We start from the raw sequence: 22,150 nt of genomic DNA, 5'->3' as shown, positions 1-22,150 counted from the left end.
GTAGAAGTTTAGTGTTACATATACTCAGATTGTTGACAACTTTTTGGTTAAACTTTTTTTGCTCCACTGATGTCCTATTCAAGTGTCAAGATTATGTACCTGGTGATTCTTGTAGGGGTGTGGGATACAATAAAATTAGAAACTTCTGAGGGATATACTAAGTCTTTTTTATTATTTGTATAAGTTTAAGAGGTACAAGTGCAGTTTAGTTACATGGATATGTTGTGTAGTGGTGAAGTCTGGATTTTTAGTGTAACCATCATCTGACTAACGTATCTTATACTCATTAAGTAATTTCTCATCTGTCCCCCCTTCCCACCCTCCTACACTTCTGAGTCTCCACTGACTATGACTCCACACCATATGCCCATGTGTACACATTATTTGGCTCCCATTTATAAGTGAGAACATGTGGTATTTGTCTTTGTTTCTGAGTTGTTTCACTCCAGATAACGGCTTTCAGTTATGTACACGTTGCTGAAAAAGGCATGGCTTCATTCTTTTAATATACTAATTATTTATATCCTGTTTTGGAATCTCAGCATCCAAATAGTTGCTGATCTTACTACCATCCCAGTGGAAGAAACTTTTCCATGGAAATTCATGGGAGATTAACTTGAAAGAAATCTGTTGGATAAGTCTAAATGAATCCAAGTAAAAATCTTACAATTTGGGGATTGTATTTTGCTTCATGTTCTTGTTAACTTGTCTTGCCTACTAAGATTCCTAATTCTCACTCATTGAGATGCTTCAGTGCATTCAGAATATAATGTTTGCTGTGACAAAGTAAAAATTACTCTTAGCAACTGAAAAATGGTAAACTGAGAATACTATTAATTAGCATCAGGGGATCTAGTTCTGCCTCTGTAGGCCACACTTGTTAGCTGTTTGGCCTTGCACATGTATATAGTTTCTCTCCTGAGGCAGGTTAACTAGTTCTAGGGCAGCCGTGGAAAAGCTGGAAATGTGATTTCAGTTAACTTTGACTCTAAATGTGAATAATAAATTGTTCCTGTTTCCCTGAAAATAGATCATATCTCTGAGTGTAAAAGCCTATAAGTAAATAAAACATTTCCTTCAATAGTTTGCCCTATGAAAGAATGTTGAATATGTCAAGAACATCACAGGAAGATGCATCAAAACTGCCTGAGCAGTACATCCACATGTGTAGCCATTCCTTGAGAAGTCTGTTTTCCATTTACAAATTCATATTTGTTGGGTTATATAATCATTAAGGTTCTTTTAGGATCCATCACCTCTGGGTAGCATCTGAAATGAGGATGTGTCCTTCATCTCAACCATATTAAAGCAAGCAATAGTTCACGATGGCAATTTTCTTGATTCTGTAATGTACCACTTTCCTGTGAGGCCTAAACGTTTATTGATTACAACACTCAGAGACTGACTCCTGTCCCCAGATCTTCTGTCAACCTAATGATTAAGTAATTTGATTTTACTTTGATAGACAAATACCACGTAACTCCAATTCATTTTTAATTCCTAGAGCCCTTAGCGACTGGCAGCTCCAAATAAACAGTATTAATAAATCATCAATCTGTAACTAAAGAGAAGGTTCTTTCAGGAACGTTTGCCAGTTGCACACTGTGGGAAGTCTCAGAGGAATATTTGTCATTCTCACAGTTACAATGGGACACAAGAGTAGCCATTTGAGACAGCTTAGCTAAGAGGTGAGGAAAGGAAAACATAAATTATGCCAAAAGTAATTTTATGAATTGATAACTAGTGGCTTTTTATTTGCAATAAACATATAAAAAGAGAAAAAAATACTTAATATCCTGGTTCCCTAATAGGCATTTGATGGAGTGTAACAAAAGACTATTTGTAAATGGTTTCTGAAAGAGAGATAAGCAGGAACTAAAAAAGGGCAGGAAATTGAATGTGTTCTTCCCTCCCACCTCACCACAAGATTTCAGATGAGTTTGAAAAGGTCATTCACATAATTATTACAGTAACAGGTTCAAGGCCTTTAGAGCACAGCTGATCTGATTGTGTGTTAATGGCTGTAAAAGCAAGATAAGAAACATGTAAAATTTTTTAAACAGGGAGAAAAAAAGAGAAAAACTGCCTGTAACACTATTAACTTGCAGGCCTGTCGTTATGGATAAACTGATGTTGCTTTATAGCGTATGGCTTTTTTATTACAGAGTAACCCTGTTTGCCCTTGTGTATTGGGTCATTTAAGCATCCGTGACCAGATTTTACTTCTTTTTTGTTGGAGGCTAGTTGACATATCTAGTCATCTTTCTGAGGTCTGTAAAAGGTCACATGGTGAAATGAAACTTGTCAGAAAACTATAGCCAATGTAAATGTGGTAAGAATTTTCAAGGCCAAAACATGTAAAAAGCATCTGGAGACATCTGTGTGGCCAAACCAAAGGCAATAACACACCTCCTGTTATGAAAGATCAACCACATTTCTCATACCTGAATTCAATTCAGTGTACATATTCAGCACCTGCTGCATCTAATAATGCTCTAGGGATCCAAACATTCAGCACACTAAAGAAGACAGATATCTATCGTTGTTACAGTGGGGCAGGCTAAATAGTGAAATGTAGGTGGTTGCACTGAAAGGTAAGAGACTGGAGCTCAAGAAAAGTAGGGAGGATGAATGGAGGAGGGGCATTTGACCTAAGTCTTACAGAATAGGATTGTGGGGCAGGATATTTTAGACCGAGGAAACGATGTCACAGAGCCACAGACGTGGAAAAGCCAGTACGACTGAGGTATAGGAAGGGGTGCGGTTAAGAGATGGGTTTGAAAATGTCAAGTGGAACTGCTGCTAGTTTTTAAACGACCACCTCTCAGCTCCATCCTCTACTAGGCTTTGTGGTACTGGGGCAAGGGCTCTGAAAACCACATTTCTGCACTGCCAGGAGGGGGACTGCACTGCCAGTAGGGAGACTGCAAGTCTGAAGAAGCCAGAAGGAACACTTTCCTTGTTTATTTCCTGTGGGTTTCCCAGGAGCTTCTTGTCAGCTCGAGAGCCCCTGAACCGCACCTCAGCAGGGCATCCTTCCCTTAGCAGCAATAAAATACGGTTCAAGTTTTTTCCCAACACTTTCCGGATAAGCATCATTGTGTCCCACTTCGACCATTCCTCAGAATTCTTGGTCCTAGGGTACCTCTGAGGTTCTAATTTTTATTAATTCTAATTCTCCCTTCCCCGCCCCTGCCTCACCTCTAGAGATGGTAACTGCTTTCTGTAGTTACTGACTTTCCGTAATTTAAAGTTCTCATTTTTACCCTGCATTACTAGTTAACAACTTGTATGGGCTGGACTTAAACACTTAGCACACCCAGTTGACAACATCATCAATGTTTAATTATATACTGCATTTAGAAAGAACCACTGAAATGAAATATTTATTAGGGTCCTAAGGGATTCCTTGCTTGCATTGTCCCTTGACCCCTTTATCTCTCAATCCAAGAGTATTGTACCTAGTGTTTAAAAGGTGACCTGGGAAATATCCACGATAACCCCCTTTTCACTAAGGTCCCTAGGTTGAATGCTGAGCAAGAAAAGTCAACACTCATCATTTCTACTTCCTGGATATGCCACCAATCAGTTTGAAATGTTATGTAATAATGTCACTGCCAAAAGGCAACTAATTAAGTCTGCCTGATTCTATCCTTCTACTCTTAATATTCAGCCTGAGAATGTGTGGATGGGCAGCCAGCAAAAGAAAATATTTAAATTTTCATTTCCAATCCTGACCCAGATAATTTCTCTCCTTTCAGGGAACATTACATCTAAATCATTAGAAGACAAATGGGCATTATTATATTCTTACAGCAGTTCAGGCAAAGAGCTTCTAGTGCCTCTCCTGATAATCCAGTTTCCCTGTAACAACTCATTTTGTCACGAACTTCTACATTACACCCAATCTAATTCTTCTAGCTTAATCCCATACTGTTGGAATTTCACTCCCTCCCTGCCTTGTTGAAACTGGAGAACAGCTTGTGAGCAATCTCTTGATAATAACTTCCATATGTCTAAACCAGTCTTTTCTTTCCAACTAATTAATCCCCCTCCATTTTTTTACACTTTTCTGTGTTACCCAAGCCTTTACATACCTTTGTTTCCCTATGGGTTCTCTTGAAACATTTCCCATTTTTTTCTGGGGAAATACCTTTATAGACAGTAGAGCATGATATAGCATGTCACAGTCACTTTATAAGTTCTGTATTTAACCTTGTGAAATTCTATTTTAAGTGCTATTTCTAGGAGTCAACTCATACACTCTTGTTGTGTTCTGCTCCAGCAGCCTGTAGAGAAAATATCCGATTTTTTTTCTAAATTCAGATTTAAGTAGAGGTTTTTTTTTAGGAGAAAGCTTGCAGCTTATAGCTTTTTAACAGACCTTTTATTTCAAATCAGGGAGGTTGGTAAATTTGGGTGATATCAAAATATAGTAATATTTGATAACCTACTATTATTTGTTTTCTTTTATGTTAAAGAATGCAGGAAAGATATAAGCTTATATACTGAAAAATTATCTGTGCATTATAGCTGCACTAATATGCATCCTTGAAGTGACAAAAACTGAACACCATTGAGGACAGATCATAAAAAGTTAAATGTACCTTCAAAGAGAAATCAAAATGAACAAGTATTCTAACATGGTTTGAATGTATGATTCTTTAAGAATCAAAGAAATCTCCTAATTTGGCTTATCAAAGGTTCATTAGATCATGTCAAGGGCCAAAGAGAGTTCAAAAGAAGAACATCTGCTGTTAGGTTGTCGAGTATTAAACTTGGAACCAAAAAGGTAGATAGTGAATTTCCGTGGAGATAAAGGTTGACTGTTAACAACACAGCTTGGTCAAGGTGCATAGCGGATGTTTACATAATGATTAAGACTGGACTCAAGGTGTAATATTACATTCAGCAAAATATTTGAAGATATAATGCAATTTCTTTGAGAACAGAGACTACGGAAATCCTGGAAGATGTGACAGTCCCTAGAACATAGTTGACTTTCAGAGCTTGCAGACCTGCATCTGGTTCTAAGTTCTTTAAGGCACTTCAGTCTATTATATTTATGAAATGAGCTACACAAAACCCAACCTTTACATTTTGACCACCTCTGAATTAATACGTGAATTATTTTTTCTTAAAAGAGAAGGTACTGCATACATTATTTCATTGCACTTCACTTTATTGTGTTTCGCAGACATTGTGTTTTTCACAAGTTGAGGGTCTGTGGCTATGCTATGTCAAGCATATCTACTGGCACAATTTTTCTAATAGCCTGCATTCACTTAGTATCACTGTGTCTCATTTTGGAAATTTTTGGAGTATCTCAATTTTTTATTATGTCATTAAAATGATCTGTGATTAGTCATCTTTCAATGTTATTACTGTAACTGTTTTGAAGCTCCATGAACTATGCCCATAGAAGACAGCAAACTGAATTAATAAATGTATGTATTCTGACTGCTCCATCAACCGGCTACTCCCTCATCTCTCTCCCTTTCTTTGGGATTTCCTAATCCCTGAGACACAATATTAAAACTCAGCCAATTAATAACCCTACAATAGCTCGTAAGTGTTCAAGTGAAAGGAAGAGCACCACATCTGTCAGTTTAAATCAAAGGCTAGAAATTAAGCTTAATGAGGAAGGCACGTCAAAAACCAAGACAGACTGAAAGCTAGGCCTGTGCTCAGTTAGCCGACTTGTGAATGAAAAAAAAAATTTTTTTGAAGGAAATTAAAAGTGCTACTCCAGTGAAGCCACAAATGATAAGAAAGCAAAAACAGGCTTATTGCTTACAGAAAGAAAGTTTTAATGGTCTGGGTAGAAGATCTAAACCAGTCACAACATTCCCTTAGGCCAAAACCTAACTCACAGAAAGGCCCTAAATGTCTTCAGTTCTGTGAAGGCTGACAGAGGTGAGGAAGCTGCAGGAGAAAAGTTTGAACCCAGCAGAGGCTGGTTTATAAGGTTTAAGGAAAGAAGCTATCTTTATAACATTAAAGTGGAAGGCAAAGTAGCAAGTGCTGATGTGAAAACTTCAGCTAATTACTCAGAAAATCTAGCTAATTGATGAAAATGGCTACACTAAACAACAGATTTTCAATGTAGACAAAACAACCTTATTTTGAAAGAAGATACAACCTAGGACTTTCATAGCTAAAAACAAGTCAATGTCTGGTTTCAACACTTCAAAGGACAGGTTAACTTTCTTGTTAGGGGCTAATGCAGCTGGTGAAGTTGAAGTTGAAACCAATGCTCATATACCAATTTGAAAATCATAGGGCCCTTAAGAATTATGTTAAATCTACTCTATGTTCTTGAAATGGAACAACAAAGCCTGGTGACACTATATGTTTACAGCATGGTTTACTAAATATTTTAAGCCCACTGTTGAGACCTACTGCTCAGAATAAAAGATTCCTTTCAAAATAATACTGTCCATTGACAATGCATCTCATTACCCAAGAGCTCTGATGTAGATCAGCAATATTAATGTTATTTTCAGGCCTGCTAACACAAAATCAATTTTGTAGCCCATGGATCAAGGACTAATTTTCAAATTTCAAATCCAATGACTTAAGAATGACTTACAAAATACATTTTATAAGGGTAAAGATTCCATAGATAATTATTCCACTGATAGATCTGAGCAAAGTAAATTGAAAACCTTCTAGAGAGGATTCACCATTCTATATACCATGAAGAACAGCTGTGATTCATAGATCAAAATATTAATAGGAATTTGGAAGAAGTGGTTCTAACCTTCATGGATAACTTGGAGGGGTTCATAACTTTAGTGGGGGAAGTAACTGCAGATGTGATGAAAACAGCAAGATAACAATAACTAGAAGTGGAACAGGAAGATGTGACTGAATTGCTGAAATCTCATGGTAAAAGTTAAATGAATGAAGAGTTGCTTCTTATGGATGAGCAAAGAAAGGGGTTTTCTGAGATGGAGTGTAGTCCTGGAAAAGATGCTGTGGACATTGTTGAAATGACAACAAAAGATCTAGACTATTACGTCTACTTGGTTGACAAAGTGGTGGCAGAGTTAGAGAGGACCGACTCCAATTTTGAAAGAAGTTCTACTATGGGTAAAATGCTATCTAACAGCATCATAAGCTACAGAGTCAATCAATGTGACAAATCTTATTGTTGTCTTCTTTTAATAAATTGTCACAGCCACCCCAACCTTTAGCAGTCACCACCCATACCAGTCAATAGCATCAGTCATCAGCAAACAGATGATCATTTGCTGAAGACTTACATCAGCATGAGCAATTTTTAGCAATAAAATATTTTAAAATCAAGATGTGTAAATTGTTGTATGTACCTAAAGTAGACGTGTAAATGCTATTGCCTACTTAATAACATACAATATAGTGTAAACATAACTTCTGTGGTCTGTGGGAAACCAAAAAATTTATGTGACTTTCTCCATGGTGAAATTTGCTTTATGTATTATTGTGGAATCTGGAACTGAACCTCAAATATCTCCAAGGAACGACTATATATCTAGGAACATATTTGGTTCAATGAATAACATGATAAAAAAAAATCGTGATTTTTGTTAGGAAATGTGAATTACTCCACTAAGGCTGGGAGCAGGTAAAGTTGAAAATAGCAAGATTTTGTACTTACGATCTTCTTTGTCCCTCAAGCTATTATTATATAAAATATTATACTTTGTGATATATAATTATTTTTCACTCCATCCTTTGCCCTAGCGTCTATAGATATGATAAATCTCTCTCATCCTTATCATCAAAAATCCAACAAACAAATCCTTCTTAAGAGGAAGTAGATCAAGAAAGGTTTTTTGGCTGTCATGTTAAACAGTAAGTACAACTCGGACATGAAAATATGCTTTGAGAATAAAATAAAAATAAAGCTTCAGTTATACAAAATAAGTAAGTTCTAGAGATTTACTGCTGCCAACCTTGTACCTATAGTCAGCAATATTGTATTGAGCACTTACAAGTTTATTAAGAAGGTAGATGTCATAAGTGTTCTTACCACAAAAAAAAAAAAAAAAAAAAAAAAATAGAGTTAGAGAATTACAGGTCTAAGATAACAAAGATAAATGATAGAGTGAGGCAAGAATAGGTAGGAAAAGGTAGAGGCAAGTATAGCAATGTAATCTGGATATAAATAAGAGAATATGAGAGAGCAGGAGATACAGGTGCACAGTACATATGATGTATTTGTGTGTGGGAGGGGGACAGGATAAGGCATAAATAGCTTATTTATTTTTGATTAACTGTTAATAATAAAGAGTTGATTGGATTAAGTAAATGGAATATTTTTAAGTTCACTCATTCCTACTTCCTGAATGCTACGTGCCAGGTGCTGTGGTAGGCAGTAGGAATATGTAAGTGAAGAATAGTCATGATTCCTGCCTTCTTGGGGATTAAAGCCTAAGAGTTGGGAAAGTGCTGGCTATTCTGTTTTCCTCTCTTTCCTGTCACCTTCTTGTTCCTTGCAGACTCTCTGCCTTGACTTGTGAACTGACAATTGCATCCCCAGGCTTGCAGAGTGGCTTCTGTTTGACTTCAGCCATGAAAGCCACCAGAAGACATGAGAAAGCAAGAGGAAAAAGAAATCAGGGTATAAATTTCCTAATCCTGGCCGGGCGCGGTGGCTCAAGCCTGTAATCCCAGCACTTTGGGAGGCCAAGATGGGCGGATCACGAGGTCAGGAGATCGAGACCATCCTGGCTAACACGGTGAAACCCCATCTCTACTAAAAATACAAAAAAAAAAAAAAAAAAAAAAAAAAAAAAACTAGCCGGGCGAGGTGGTGGGCGCCTGTGGTCCCAGCTCCTCGGGAGGCTGAGGCAGGAGAATGGCGTGAACCCGGGAGGCGGAGCTTGCAGTGAGCTGAGATCCGGCCACCGCACTCCAGCCTGAGTGACAGAGCAAGACTCCGTCTCAAAATAATAAAAATAAAAATAAATAAACTCGGGAAGGGGAACGTCACGCACTGGGGCCTATCATGGGGAGGGGGGAGGGGGGAGGAGGGAGGGATTGCATTGGGGAGTTATACATGATATAAATGATGAATTGATAAAAAAAAAAATAAAAAATAAAAAAATAAAAATAAATAAATAAATAAATAAATAAATAAATAAATACATACATAAATTTCCTAATCCTTTCTTCAGCTGTGTTCTTATATAAAAGCTGTGTCTATTCATAGCAACAGTCATTACAGCTCCCGTTGGTTGATCCCTGGCCCACTTCAGTTTTCCCTGGTTCTGGAAACACTCTCTCCTCCCCGTTGCTCCTTCAGGATTATGTATGACAATGAGTTATTGCTATCAGGAGTTAATACATGTCTTAGTTTTTCTTCTTGTTCTTCTTAACCTGCTCAGAGATCTTCAGCTCATCACTTTACTGAATTCTGTTGAAACATCTGAGTTGGATCCTGTTTACATCTGGGATCCTGACACAGATAAATGGTTTTAAGTGGAGAAACACTTAGGTGGAAAACTTAAAATTGTGTTAAGGACTATAAAAAAGGGATAAAAAGGTATATAGATAGAGAATAATGGGTGTGAGTTAGATGAGGTGGTCATTCATAGACAGCCTGTTTCAGGGGTGATACTGAAATTGAGGCCAGAGGATAAGTGAGAGCCCCCATGAAAAGAACAGGGGGAAAGAAATCCCAGCATAAGAAATGCAAGTGCAAAGGCCACAAGGCCAAAAAAAAAAAAAAAAAAAAAAAAAAAAAAAAAAAAAAAAAAAAAAACCTTGACATGCTCCATTCCAGAATTTAGTTATCACACTCTATGAGTAATGTTTGGTTAGTTGGTTAGGACACAGTGAGAGGAAAAACAGCCTGAGTAGTAAGATCCTGATGATATCCAGTGACAGACACTAAAGTTTTTGTAACAGACAAAGGCCCACAAGAGCACCATGTGCTGGTTGAAGTGAGAGAAGAAGCTCAGGTGAGCTGCAGGAGCCATGCGGATGCTGAGGAATTAATTTGCAGTTTGCTGTGATCATGCTGGGATGAAATGGTGATCCACACCACAAGATAATATGCTGTAAAGGGATGAACACACATCAAGATGTTATTTCTTTGATCTTGTTTATTTTCATGAGGGTGGCAGGGTAGTCTTTAGGTAAAGGTAGATCTCTTCATGTTTCTTTTTTCCATAATTGTGACATTTCTTAGAAAAGACACCAGGTGATAAACAGAGACCTTCTTGACTGAAACAGTCTCCTTCACATTCCCTTTTATTTATTTACTTTTGAGAGTTGGGTAGCAAAGGAGTAGAGAGGTTGAAGAAAATAAAATATTAAAAGAACATAAGTGATTTAGTGATTTGGCTGTTTGGTCTTACCTAGAATGAAAGAGACTTTAAGCATCAATTTACTAAACATATTTCATGGCTTCCAAAAGCAACCACATGTAACTTATCAAGTAAGTTTGCCTTGGGAAATATTTATATTGTTTTTTTCCTATAAGTCTAGTTTTCTAATTTGTTTTACAATATGACCTCCCTTTGTTTGTAGCCTTAGTATAAATTCTGGCACTGAAGAATTATTTAACTACAGGATACACTAAAACCCTTGTCTTCAAGCCAGAATATATTAATTTTACATGTATCAGAATTGAGCCGCTTACTTGGGACATTTTCAGACCTATTTGACACACAACAGCAGATGGTGACAAAGCAGACTTTTGACTATTATTCAATCTTAAGCACTTAACTAATATCTTTAGGTTTAGAAGTCTTCCTCAGATATCTGCCCAAATACCTCTTAGATACATTTTACCTTTTGAAATTTATTTCTACTTATGGCTATCCTTTGCTTAAAGATGGGTCACATAACAGTTCATTTTGTTTATAGTCTATTATGACGTTGCTTCTACTTAAAGTAGAATTCACATATGTCTTATTTTAATCATCCTTGATATTAAAACACACAGTGTTTAATATGTTCATTCCCTAAATCTCCCTTAGCTAGCTGATTTTTTTTCATATTTACTAATATTTTCCTCACCCTAAGGCTAAACCTACTTTAATAATCACGTTTGTGTAGCCGGCTTTATCTCCAAGTACTTTATAGTTAGATTGTGGGAGTTTGCTCACTGCAACTGAAGCTAAATGATTAGTAACTGTGATAGAGATACATTTATGCAAATTATAGAGTCTAGAAAGAACCCTGAGGACTTATCCTAAAACAAAAAGAACACAACACTCCGTTTAAAGCAAATCATAATATGATAATCAAATATAATCAAAATTTGACTTCTGCCTCTGATCTCAGTACTTATACTGTAAACATCATTGACAAGTGACTATATATCCTGGGCTGTAAACCCTCAGAAATAGAATCGTTAAGTATGGCAGGCATTAGGGTATGATATAAATTCTCTCTCTCATTTGAGAAATGATTCCTTGTACATATTGACAGCTGGTGCTATTAAGTTATGATTTCAGGATATACTAAGGTAATACATAAGATCACTATGTAACTATTATCCTTACAATTTTTATCTTCTGTCTTATTATGTCATATAAGAATCTACATCCTATACATGAAGAGCAGATAGTATTTTGCCTTTCTATCCTCTTTATTTACATAATGGCTGGATGAAATTTAAAGATGACACTTAAATTTTAAGATATATAGGTAAAGTTGTAAAGCTTTTTATTCATTAAAGAAGTTTTATTTATGTTAAAACAGCAGAATTATAGAAATTGCTGTCCGTAGATATGCCTAGAAGATAATTGTAACTGATTACCTCATCAATTATGATTTGAACTTCTTTTAAAAAATATATAGCCACCATGGAACATCTGGGGAAATGACAGCTAGCAAAATAAGTGATCGCAAAATAAGATATGTCACATTTTAATAAGCAATTGTGTTTAATTATAGAAGAACATGTACTTACTTGCCAAGTGCAAAGCATTCCATCTTAACAGTTGTTCCTTTAGCAGCTGTAACCGTAAAAGGAAAATGGACCTCAATTTTCGGCTCATATTCTCCCATCACACCTTAGAAATAAAGAATAGTCTTTAAGCATCAAATGAATGTTACAATTGGTTTCTTAATCCTGGAGATGTTACACTGAAAATCACTGTGGTTTGGTTGTTAATGTCTGTTAGATGACTGTTAAATTTTTCAGTGTACTGAAATAAGTAGTACACTTAGACTCTATCATTTTGATGAAATCCTACTCTTCCCCTGAGGACTAGATTACATGCATGTTCAACATCATTTAAAGTAATAATTATTGAAAATGTTAATCAACACTAGTAGTACAGTTACTAATTGTTCTAAAAAAAGATGAATAGTTCCCATTTTAGATGTGTTTAATTTTTTAAATAAGAAAAGGTATAAACATTTCCTTATAATTGCCAAATATTCATTTATAAAGTCTAATATTTATTGAATATCTATAATATGCATGGAATTTTGCCAAAAATTGTGAGAGTTACAAAAGATTAATCACTTGTGCTCTCAAGTACTTGGTAACTATATTCTTAAAGAGAGAAACAACATACTGTATACTCAAGTATGGGAGAAAAGCTATCATATTACTGTGATGAAAGATAAGAAGTGATCACTGCCATGAATGAGGTATTAAGTATTATGCACTGATATGGTTTGGCTCTGGTGGTTTTGGTTTGGTCCCCACCAAAATTACATCTCATATGGTAATCTGCACATGTCAAGAGAGGGACCTGGTGGGAGGTGATTGGATCATGGAGGTAGATGCCCCCATGCTGTTCTCATGATAGTAAGAGAGTTCTCACAAGATTTCATAGTTTTAAAAGTGGCAGTTTTCCCTGTTCTCTCTCTCATCTCTCCTGCCACCATGTAGGACATGCTTGCTTCTCCTTCTCCTTCCACCATAATTGTAAGTTTCCCGAGGCCTTTTCTTGTGGTAGAAAATAAAAACCTCATTTATTTATTTATTTATTTTTGAGAAATTAAACCTGACTGGAGAAATTTGCATAAGTAATGAGCAGCCGAGGGTTAATAGCAAGGGCAATGGGAAAAATGTCTCCACAGCATTTCAGAGATCTTCATAGCATCCCCTCTCATCACAAGCCTGGAGGCCTAGGAGGGAAAAATGGTTTCATGGCCAGCCTGGGGCCCTGCTGCTCTGTGCAGTCTCAAGACATGGTGTCCTGTGTCCTAGCTGTGCCAACGCCAGTCATGGCTAAAAGGGGTCAACGTATAGCTCAGGCCATTGCTTCAGAGGTGCAAACCCCAAGCGTTGGCAAATTCCATGTGGTGTTGGGCCTACATGTGTTCAGAAGGCAAGAGTTCAGGCTTGGCAACATCTTCCTAGATAACAAAGATGGAAACACCTAGATATCCAAGCAGAAGTCTGCCGCAGGGGAAGAACCCTAATGAAGAACCTCTACCAGGGCAATGCAGAGGGGGAAATGTGGGCTTGGAGCCTCCACACAATGTCCCCACTGTTGTATTGTCTAGTGGAGCTGTAAGAAGATGGTCACCATCCTCCAGACCCCAGAATGGTGGATCCACAGCTTGCACTGAGCACCTGGAAAAGCCAGAGGCATTCAATGCCAGCTCATGAAAGCAGCCAGAGGGGCTGTGCCCTGCAGAGCCACAGAGGCAGAGCTGCCCAAGTACTTGGGAGCCTATGCCTTCCATCATCATGCCCAATATGTGAGACATGGAGTCAAGGAGATTGTTTTAGAGCTTTAAGATTTAATGAGTGCCTTGCTAGGTTTTGTACCTGCACATTGCCTGTGGCCTCTTCGTTTTGGCTGATTTCTCCCATTTGGAATGGGAACATTTACCCAATGCCTGTATCTTGGAAGTAACTAATTTGTTTTTGATTTTACAGGCTCATAAGCAGAAAGGATTATTCTTGTTTCAGATGAGACTTTGGACTTGGACTTTTGAATTAATACTAGAATAAGATTTTGGGTACTGTTGAGAAAGTATGATTGGTTTTGAAATGTGAAAAGAATGTGAGATTTGGGAGAGGTCAGGGTAGGAATGATACGGTTTGGCTCTGTGTCCCCACCAAAATCTCATCTGAAATGGTAATTCCCACATGTCAAAACAGGGACCTGGTGGAAGGTGATTGAATCATGGGGGCAGTTTCCCCCATTCTGCTCTCATGATAGCGAGGGAATTCTCATGAAATCTGATGACTTTTAAAGTGGCAGTTTTCCATGATCCCTTTCTCTCTCCTGCTGCCATGTAAGATGTACCTTGCCTCCCTTTTGCCTTCTGCCACGATTGTAAGTTTCCTGAGGCCTTCCCAGCCATGTGAAACTGTGAGTCAATTAAGTCTGTTTACTTTATGAATTACTAGTCTCAAGTATTCTTTATAGCAGTGTGGAAACAGACTAATACATGCACATTTGAGGATATCATAAGAATAATGAGGGTTTGGGTCAGTGGGAAAAAGATAGGAGAGAGTAAATGGAGCTATAAAAAAAGACAATGACAAAGAGATGGGAAATGACCATTAATAGGAATATCAGTTTTTCTAACATCTTAATATGTGAAGGGAAGTGGTATTAGATAAATTTGGAAATATAATGATGGAACGAAAAACAGGTGGAATCCCAAAAATAGAGAGCCTTGATTATCAGAGTAACACATTTAGTCTTTAATCTGTAAATAATTTGGAGCTACAGTGGTTTTGAATAGGGCAGGTGCATTATGCTGAATATAGTGCAACTGGATATTGAAATATATATATAAGTATAAGTGAATAGTGAATAAGTGAATAAGTGAATACTTATATAAATATAAGTATATAGTGAAACTGGAGCAGAGACAAATAAATAAATTACATTACTTCAGGAATATGAGATAAAGGCCTGAGCTTTAATAACAGTAATAAAAACAGACAAAGGGCACTAGATGGGAAAAAAAACAATTAATAACTGAATTGGCAAAACTTGGCAGACAATGAGGTACAAGAATAAGGGCATGGGCAGTGCCAATAATAACACTATAATTTGCAGCTTGAGGAATTGGGCAATGTCAATAAAAGTAAAAAGAACACAGTTAAAGTAGAAAAGCTGATGAGTTTCAATTTGGAGGTATTGAGTTTGAAGTACCTACAAGATATTCAGAAGAAAGTATCTGATCACACAGTATAAATGAGAGAATGAAGCTCAGGATGAGTTCTAGACAGGGGAAAACACTTACAGTCATTTAGGGGTGGTAGCTGAAGCAATGAGACTGGATATGGCTTTTACTTATTAGAAAACACTGTAACAACTGAGGCCTGGTGGATTCTATTGCTAGTGCCATCAGATAGCCTTGGAGCAAATTTTCTCTGAAAGTTAATTTTTAGAAGCCCCCTATGTGTAAAGTACTACATAGAAAACAGCTATGATTTGGCACAGATGCTTCTCTGTGGAGACTGTGCATGTGTTTGGGGGTGTCTATGTTTGTGACCATATGAGCATGGATACATCTTTCTGCATATGTAGTACTCTGTACAATTATTTTGCATATGTGTGTGGAATGAGAGGAAAGAAGAAGAAATCAAAATAGAGTAAGATAAACTCTATAAGATATGAAAGTCATATACACTGGAAATGCAAAGGGGAAAAAAGGGCTACCTTTGGCGAGAAAAACATATTATGTATTTAATATTTATCTATTTATTTGTTATGTAACTTTTTAAGTAAGTTTTGAAGAAAGCATATGGATATGTTTAGACAGAAAATGTTTAACCTCACATAAGACAGAAAGGTTATCTTTGCTCGTTGTGATATTTGTTTTTGTTTTTGTTTTTTTCTAATTTTTTGGCAAAGCAGAAAAAAAGTCACTAAAGTATTGATCACAGAGATTTGGCTTCTAGACCTGGCTTCACTAAATGTCTACTCTGTACCACTTCTGACAGGTCAGAAAACCTCAGACAATGAAACATCTGGGTATCATTTTTCTAATCTGTTTACTGAGGGCATAGAAGGGAATTTTCATCAATACAATGTCCTATTCTAAAAGGCTAACTCCTTCAATGACCTTCTAGTCTGAAATTTGTTGCACATCAAGGACCTGACAAATAGCAAGTGAATTGAGTGGTTAGCACTATTATGTCACCCAAAACAAATGTTTAAGCACTTGTGTCTTTCTCAATAATGTTTGTTTCCTCTGCTTCTTTTAAAATACTTCCCCATGTCCCTCCATACTATACTTGCCAGGTTCCTTTCTTTTACTTCCTCTTCATGTCAACTTTTTCCCCTGTGGTGTCTCTACTAGCCACTTGAATAGCAGGATGTGGTCTGCTGGTGATACCTATAACCTCAGCCAAGTGTTTTTAATGATGTGAAGGTTATCTTTAATGCTCTCTTACTTGTAAGCCTCATAGGAAGACTCCAGGCATCCTGTTTAGAAGCTATCTGTGACTGCTCTTGTGAAGCAGTCCTCAAACTTAATTTCTGATTTCCCTACCTATTCTTAAAATTGATTTCGTATTGTTGTTAATTTCTTTTTTTTTAATATACTTTAAGTTCTAGGGTACATGTGCATAACGTGCAGGTGTGTTACATATGTACACTTGTGCCATATTGGTGTGCTGCACCCATCACTCGTCAGCACCTATCAACTCATCATTTACATCAGGTATAACTCCCAATGTCATCCGTCCCCCCTCTCTCCTCCCCATAATGGGCCCCGGTGTGCGATGTTCCCCTTCCCGAGTCCAAGTGATCTCATTGTTCACTTCCCACCTATGAGTGAGAACATGCGGTATTTGGTTTTCTGTTCTTGTGATAGTTTGCTAAGAATGATGGTTTCCAGCTGCATCCATGTCCCTACAAAGGACACAAACTCATCCTTTTTTATGCTGCATAGTATTCCATGGTGTATATGTGCCACATTTTCTTAATCCAGTCTGTCACTGATGGACATTTGGGTTGATTCCAAGTCTTTGCTATTGTGAATAGTGCCACAATAAACATACGTGTGCATGTGTCTTTATAGCAGCATGATTTATAATCCTTTGGGTATATACCCAGTAGTGGGATGGCTGGGTCAAATGGTAGTTCTAGTTCTAGATCCTTGAGGAATCGCTACACTGTTTTCCACAATCGTTGAACTAGTTTACAGTTCCACCAACAGTATAAAAGTGTTCCTACTTCTCCACATCCTCTCCAGCACCTGTTGTTTCCTGACTTTTTAATGATTGCCATTCTCACTGGTGTGAGATGGTATCTCATTGTGGTTTTGATTTGCATTTCTCTGATGGCCAGTGATGATGAACATTTTTTCATGTATCTGTTGGCTGTATGGATTTCTTCTTTTGAGAAATGTCTGTTCATATCCTTTGCCCACTTTTTGATGGGGTTGTGTTTTCTTGTAAATTTGAGTTCTTTGTAGGTTCTGGATATTAGCCCTCTGTCAGATGAGTAGATTGCAAAAATTTTCTCCCATTCTGTAGGTTGCCTGTTCACTCTGATGGTAGTTTCTTTTGCTGTGCAGAAGCTCTTTAGTTTAATGAGATCCCATTTGTCAAGTTTGGCTTTTGTTGCCATTGCTTTTGGTGTTTTGGACATGAAGTCCTTGCCCATGCCTATGTCCTGAATGGTATTACCTAGGTTTTCTTCTAGGGTTTTTATGGTGTTAGGTCTAACATTTAAGTCTCTAATCCATCTTGAATTAATTTTCGTATAAGGAGTAAGGAAAGGATCCAGTTTCAGCTTTCTACTTATGGCTAGCTAGTTTTCCCAGCACCATTTATTAATTAGGGAATCCTTTCCCCATTTCTTGTTTCTCTCAGGTTTGTCAAAGATCAGATGGCTGTAGATGTGTGGTATTATTTCTGAGGCCTCTGTTCTGTTCCATTGGTCTATATCTCTGTTTTAGTACCAGTACCATGCTGTTTTGGTTACTATAGCCTTGTAGTATAGTTTGAAGTCAGGTAGCGTGATCCCTCCAGCTTTGTTCTCTTGACTTAGGATTGTCTTGGCAATGCGGGCTCTTTTTTGGTTCCATATGAACTTTAAAGCCATTTTTTCCAATTCTGTGAAGAAAGTCATTGGTAACTTGATGTGAATGGCATTGAATCTATAAATTACCTTGGATAGTATGGCCATTTTCACGATATTGATTCTTCCTATCCATGAGCATGGTATATTCTTCCATTTGTTTGTGTCCTCTTTGATTTCACTGAGCAGTGGTTTGTAGTTCTCCTTGAAGAGGTCCTTTGCATCCCTTGTAAGTTGGATTCCTAGGTATTTTATTCTCTTTGAAGCAATTGTGAACGGAAGTTCATTCCTGATTTGGCTCTCTGTTTGTCTGTCACTGGTGTGTAAGAATGCTTGTGATTTTTGCACATTAATTTTGTATCCTGAGACTTTGCTGAAGTTGCTTATCAGCTTAAGGAGATTCTGGGCTATGATGATGGGGTTCTCTAAATATATAATCATGTCATCTGCAAACAGGGACAATTTGACTTCTTCTTTTCCTAACTGAATACCCTTTTTTTCTTTCTCTTGCCTGATTGCCCTTTCTAACTGTTAATCTGATGACTCAATAACACCTGATTTATCATAATGCTTATTAAACCTAAGCCTCTTATATGCATGGGTCCCTGTGAGTACCAGCATTTACTCCAGGTCATAGGGTGCTGGAATGGAAGGCCAAATTTGGAAAATATTTCTATATAATTACTTCTATTACATGGTCCAAAGAGATCTTAGGAGAAAGGAACTTCAATCTCCAAAGCTCCAGTAATTCACTTAGATTTTTTTTTCTCTTTCTAAATAAAATACTATTTGTAGAACCCACTTGTATATTAATACTTTAGTATACTTTTTATTTTTATTTACTTTTTGTTATACTTTACATTCTAGGGTACATGTATTTAAAGAAGGTACCAAGGTTGTACATTTTAGGCTCTTCAAATCTACATCTGCCTCTGAATAATAGCAAAGAGTTACTGATACTATTGACTACTGTGAGTCAGATCAGATCCATATAGTCTCTCTTCTCTTCCAGATTCATAAATTGCAAAAAAAGACCTTCTTTTATTGCCATAATTGTTAAAAATGACCCAAAGGATGGGTGCTTCTGATAGTATTTGGTAGGTAATTTTGCCCAGATACAGTCTTCTGGTGTTCCTCAAATAATTTCCATTACGGCCAAAGGCATTCTTAAGCCTTACTTCAGGCCCCAAGAAGTTGCTGATATCTGAACTATGTATTAAGAATACAAAAAACAAAAAAGAGTCGAATAAGAGGCTTCAAATTATTTTACCTAATTTGAGCTATACTGCAAGAAATTATAACCGGTTTTTAAAATTTATATCACACTGAGAGTGATGATATAAGGACACATGAAAAAGCTCTTTAGGTATCTTTCTGTTTAGCATATGATCATATTCAGCAGTTATGTTTTGCTTTACATTACATGGGATTGTTATGTTAGAGCTAAAGGTGAGCCTAGCTCAGTGTTCTGTACCCCTCCAGGCCATAAACCTGTAGTGGCCTGTGGCCTGTCAGGAACCGGGCTGCACAACAGGAAGTGAGAGGCCAGCAAGTAAGCATTACTGCCTGACCTCCACCTCTTCTCAGATCAGTGTCAGCATTAGATTCTCATAGGAGTGTGAACCCTGTTGTGAACTGTGCATGCAAGGGAGGTAGGTTGCACACTCCTTATGATAATCTAATGCCTGATGGTCTGAGATGGAAAACTTTTACCCTGAAACCATCCCTCTGTGTCTGTGGAAAAATTATCCTCCATGGAAATATTATCCTCCATGAAATTGGTCCCTGGTGCCAAAATGGTCGGTAACCACGCACTGCCTTAGCAGACATACTTTACCATTCTTCTTTTAGAAATGAGATAACTGAGAGTCAAAGAAGTCAAATAACTGCCCCAAGGTCCTGTTGAAAGCTGCTGGTAAAAACGTTGCAAAAATAGGGATTTTCTGACCTTATGTCCAGAGCTATTTTCTTGACATCACTGTGTTGAGAAAATTCAATCACAGAGTATTAGAGTCCAGTTATACTATATGTACTACATTAATCATTGACTATCTGACATGGCTACATGGTTTATTTCAGTTGCACGTTTTAGTATCTCAAATCTTGTTCAGCTTAGCTTGAAACTTCTTTTGTTAGGCAGAGTTCGATGCTGAAAGGGAAGGGAAACAGTCCCATATAACATATAGTTGAAGATCAAAATATCAGGCTTGTCTCTTCAGTCAAGGTAGCTCTTTGATCTTTTGATCGCCCCTACTGTGGAGCTGAATATAGCTCAAGAAACACTCAATGTGTGTCTTCGTTTCGTTAGTTACTGGCTAACGTGGCTGCCTTACTTTAGAATTACATGCCATTAGAAAATAACCTTAAGTTACCCTAATTTCTCATAAACAGAAGCCTTCACGCTGAAAGCACATTACTCTCCTTCTTTGTCTTTATGGTTGTTGATTTTCTTATTTATTCCAATTACTTTTGAAGAGCTAGGGTGCTTTTCCCTAAGTGGAATGCAATTTAGAGCGGTGTTTCTCCAAGCGCATTACAGAACAGAGAGCCAAAACACCAGAAACATCTGGACAACTTACTAAAATTTCAGGCAACAGAGTTCAACTCTAAGCCTGATGATGAATGTTTTTGAAGGTAGGGCTATGAACTTCATATTTTGATAGTTTCTCTAGGAGATTTTATGAACATTAAAAAAGTCAAGAATGGACCTTTCTTTACTCTGATTTTTCTCATGTGACTTGTCCTTCTGAGGATTAGAGTATACTTGACTAAAATGTCTCAAAAATGGCATGCAGAGTCATGCTGTCAAACATACTGTATTCAGTGGCAATTTCCACAGCATTAAGGCTAATTATATTCAACCTCTATATGCTGGTACTCCCAGCAGAGCTGAGTGTTTTTCCTGATTGGCTGCAGGTCTTGTTCTGATCAGCCCATGTCTGTGAAATACCTGTTGTTGCATATTTCAAATAGCCATTCTGCCTGACACTTTTAGTAATAATCATTGCTAGAGTTAAGAACTCCTGTACAGTGAACCTTGAGAATTTGGCTGGACTAATGAATTGGAAAAGCTTAGCTGATCATTTTCATATGTCTAAATACTGGGTATTTACATTTTTGCCTTCAACATCTTTGCCAACCATACTTCATATCTGTTCCTTGTCTTCTAAAAATATCAACTATTTTTTCATTGCTTCATTTGAGACATGTTTCTTCCATATTCTATGATGATGTGAGTTGAATAGGAGCCACTATATTCCTGAATAGGTTATATCTTCCTGGCTGTGGTTATCAACTTGCTATGGGCACCTGATCCAAGCTTGGCCAGTTTCATTATCCCTTTGTCCTGTTCACAGCGATTCATGAATGTGCAGGTGAGGTTGAGAGTTTTCAGTTAGAGACCAGGAAGTCTGAATCTCAATACTTGCTTGAGTATTTAAGTGGCAAGTAATAATAATAATAATAATAATAATAATAATAATAATGATAATAATAATTATAAAATAAAATCCTGCATGACTGACAGTCACTGTAGCTTCCACTACATGGAGGGATGTAATTTGCTATTGAAAAGAAGCCAAGTAAGATAGAATTAAGTCAATATAGATAGAGGAGAGATGAAAAAAAGAGTGTTGGTTGCATGTAAGCTCTACCCGGGATTTAGCATCTTGCCCTTCTCTCATGAAATTAAATGAATTCCCTATTTTGGTTATTCCAAGTTGGGTTTCTCAGTTGCACACACACATATACACACAGATATATATATATACATATATATACACACACACATACACATATATATTCTAAAAATAAGGGAAGTCAATAAATTTATTTTCCCTTTCCAAGCATCAAGAATAAATTGATCAAGGGGCTGGTTTACACTATAATTGCTTTCTTCTGACTACTAAATTTTAAGACTTATTTTCTTATCCTGTTCTTGCCACTATGATTTAGAGAAATATATTCATATCTCTCCACCATCATTTGAGGGCTCCTTCCATGTGCACCAATAACTTAGAAAAAGATCTTATAAATGTAAGGCCTGAAGAAAGCAACTATATATATTTTTCCAAACACAAAAGTTTTTATTTATTTATTTATTTATTTTTTATTATACTTTAAGTTCTAGGGTACATGTGCATAACGTGCAGGTTTGTTACATATGTATACTTGTGCCATGTTGGTGTGCTGCA

General features: G+C 37.0%; 1 protein-coding gene across 2 annotated transcripts in view; it reads right to left on the bottom strand.

Moving 5' to 3' along the window:
* CNTN5 (contactin 5) overlaps positions 1-22,150 on the bottom strand; it is an 834,919-nt gene that overhangs the window by 365,612 nt on the left and 447,157 nt on the right. For both annotated transcript variants that reach the window (XM_030918933.1, XM_010357543.1), the window contains one exon: positions 11,912-12,014. In XM_030918933.1, coding sequence (XP_030774793.1) covers positions 11,912-12,014 — 103 coding nt within the window. The remainder of the gene's footprint in view (positions 1-11,911; positions 12,015-22,150) is intronic.

This window comes from Rhinopithecus roxellana, chromosome 15, assembly GCF_007565055.1.
Source record: "Rhinopithecus roxellana isolate Shanxi Qingling chromosome 15, ASM756505v1, whole genome shotgun sequence".
In the NCBI taxonomy this organism is placed as follows: Eukaryota; Metazoa; Chordata; class Mammalia; order Primates; family Cercopithecidae; genus Rhinopithecus; species Rhinopithecus roxellana.
The sequence above is the reverse complement of the archived record's forward strand: the minus strand, read 5'-3'. Positions and strand labels throughout refer to the sequence as shown.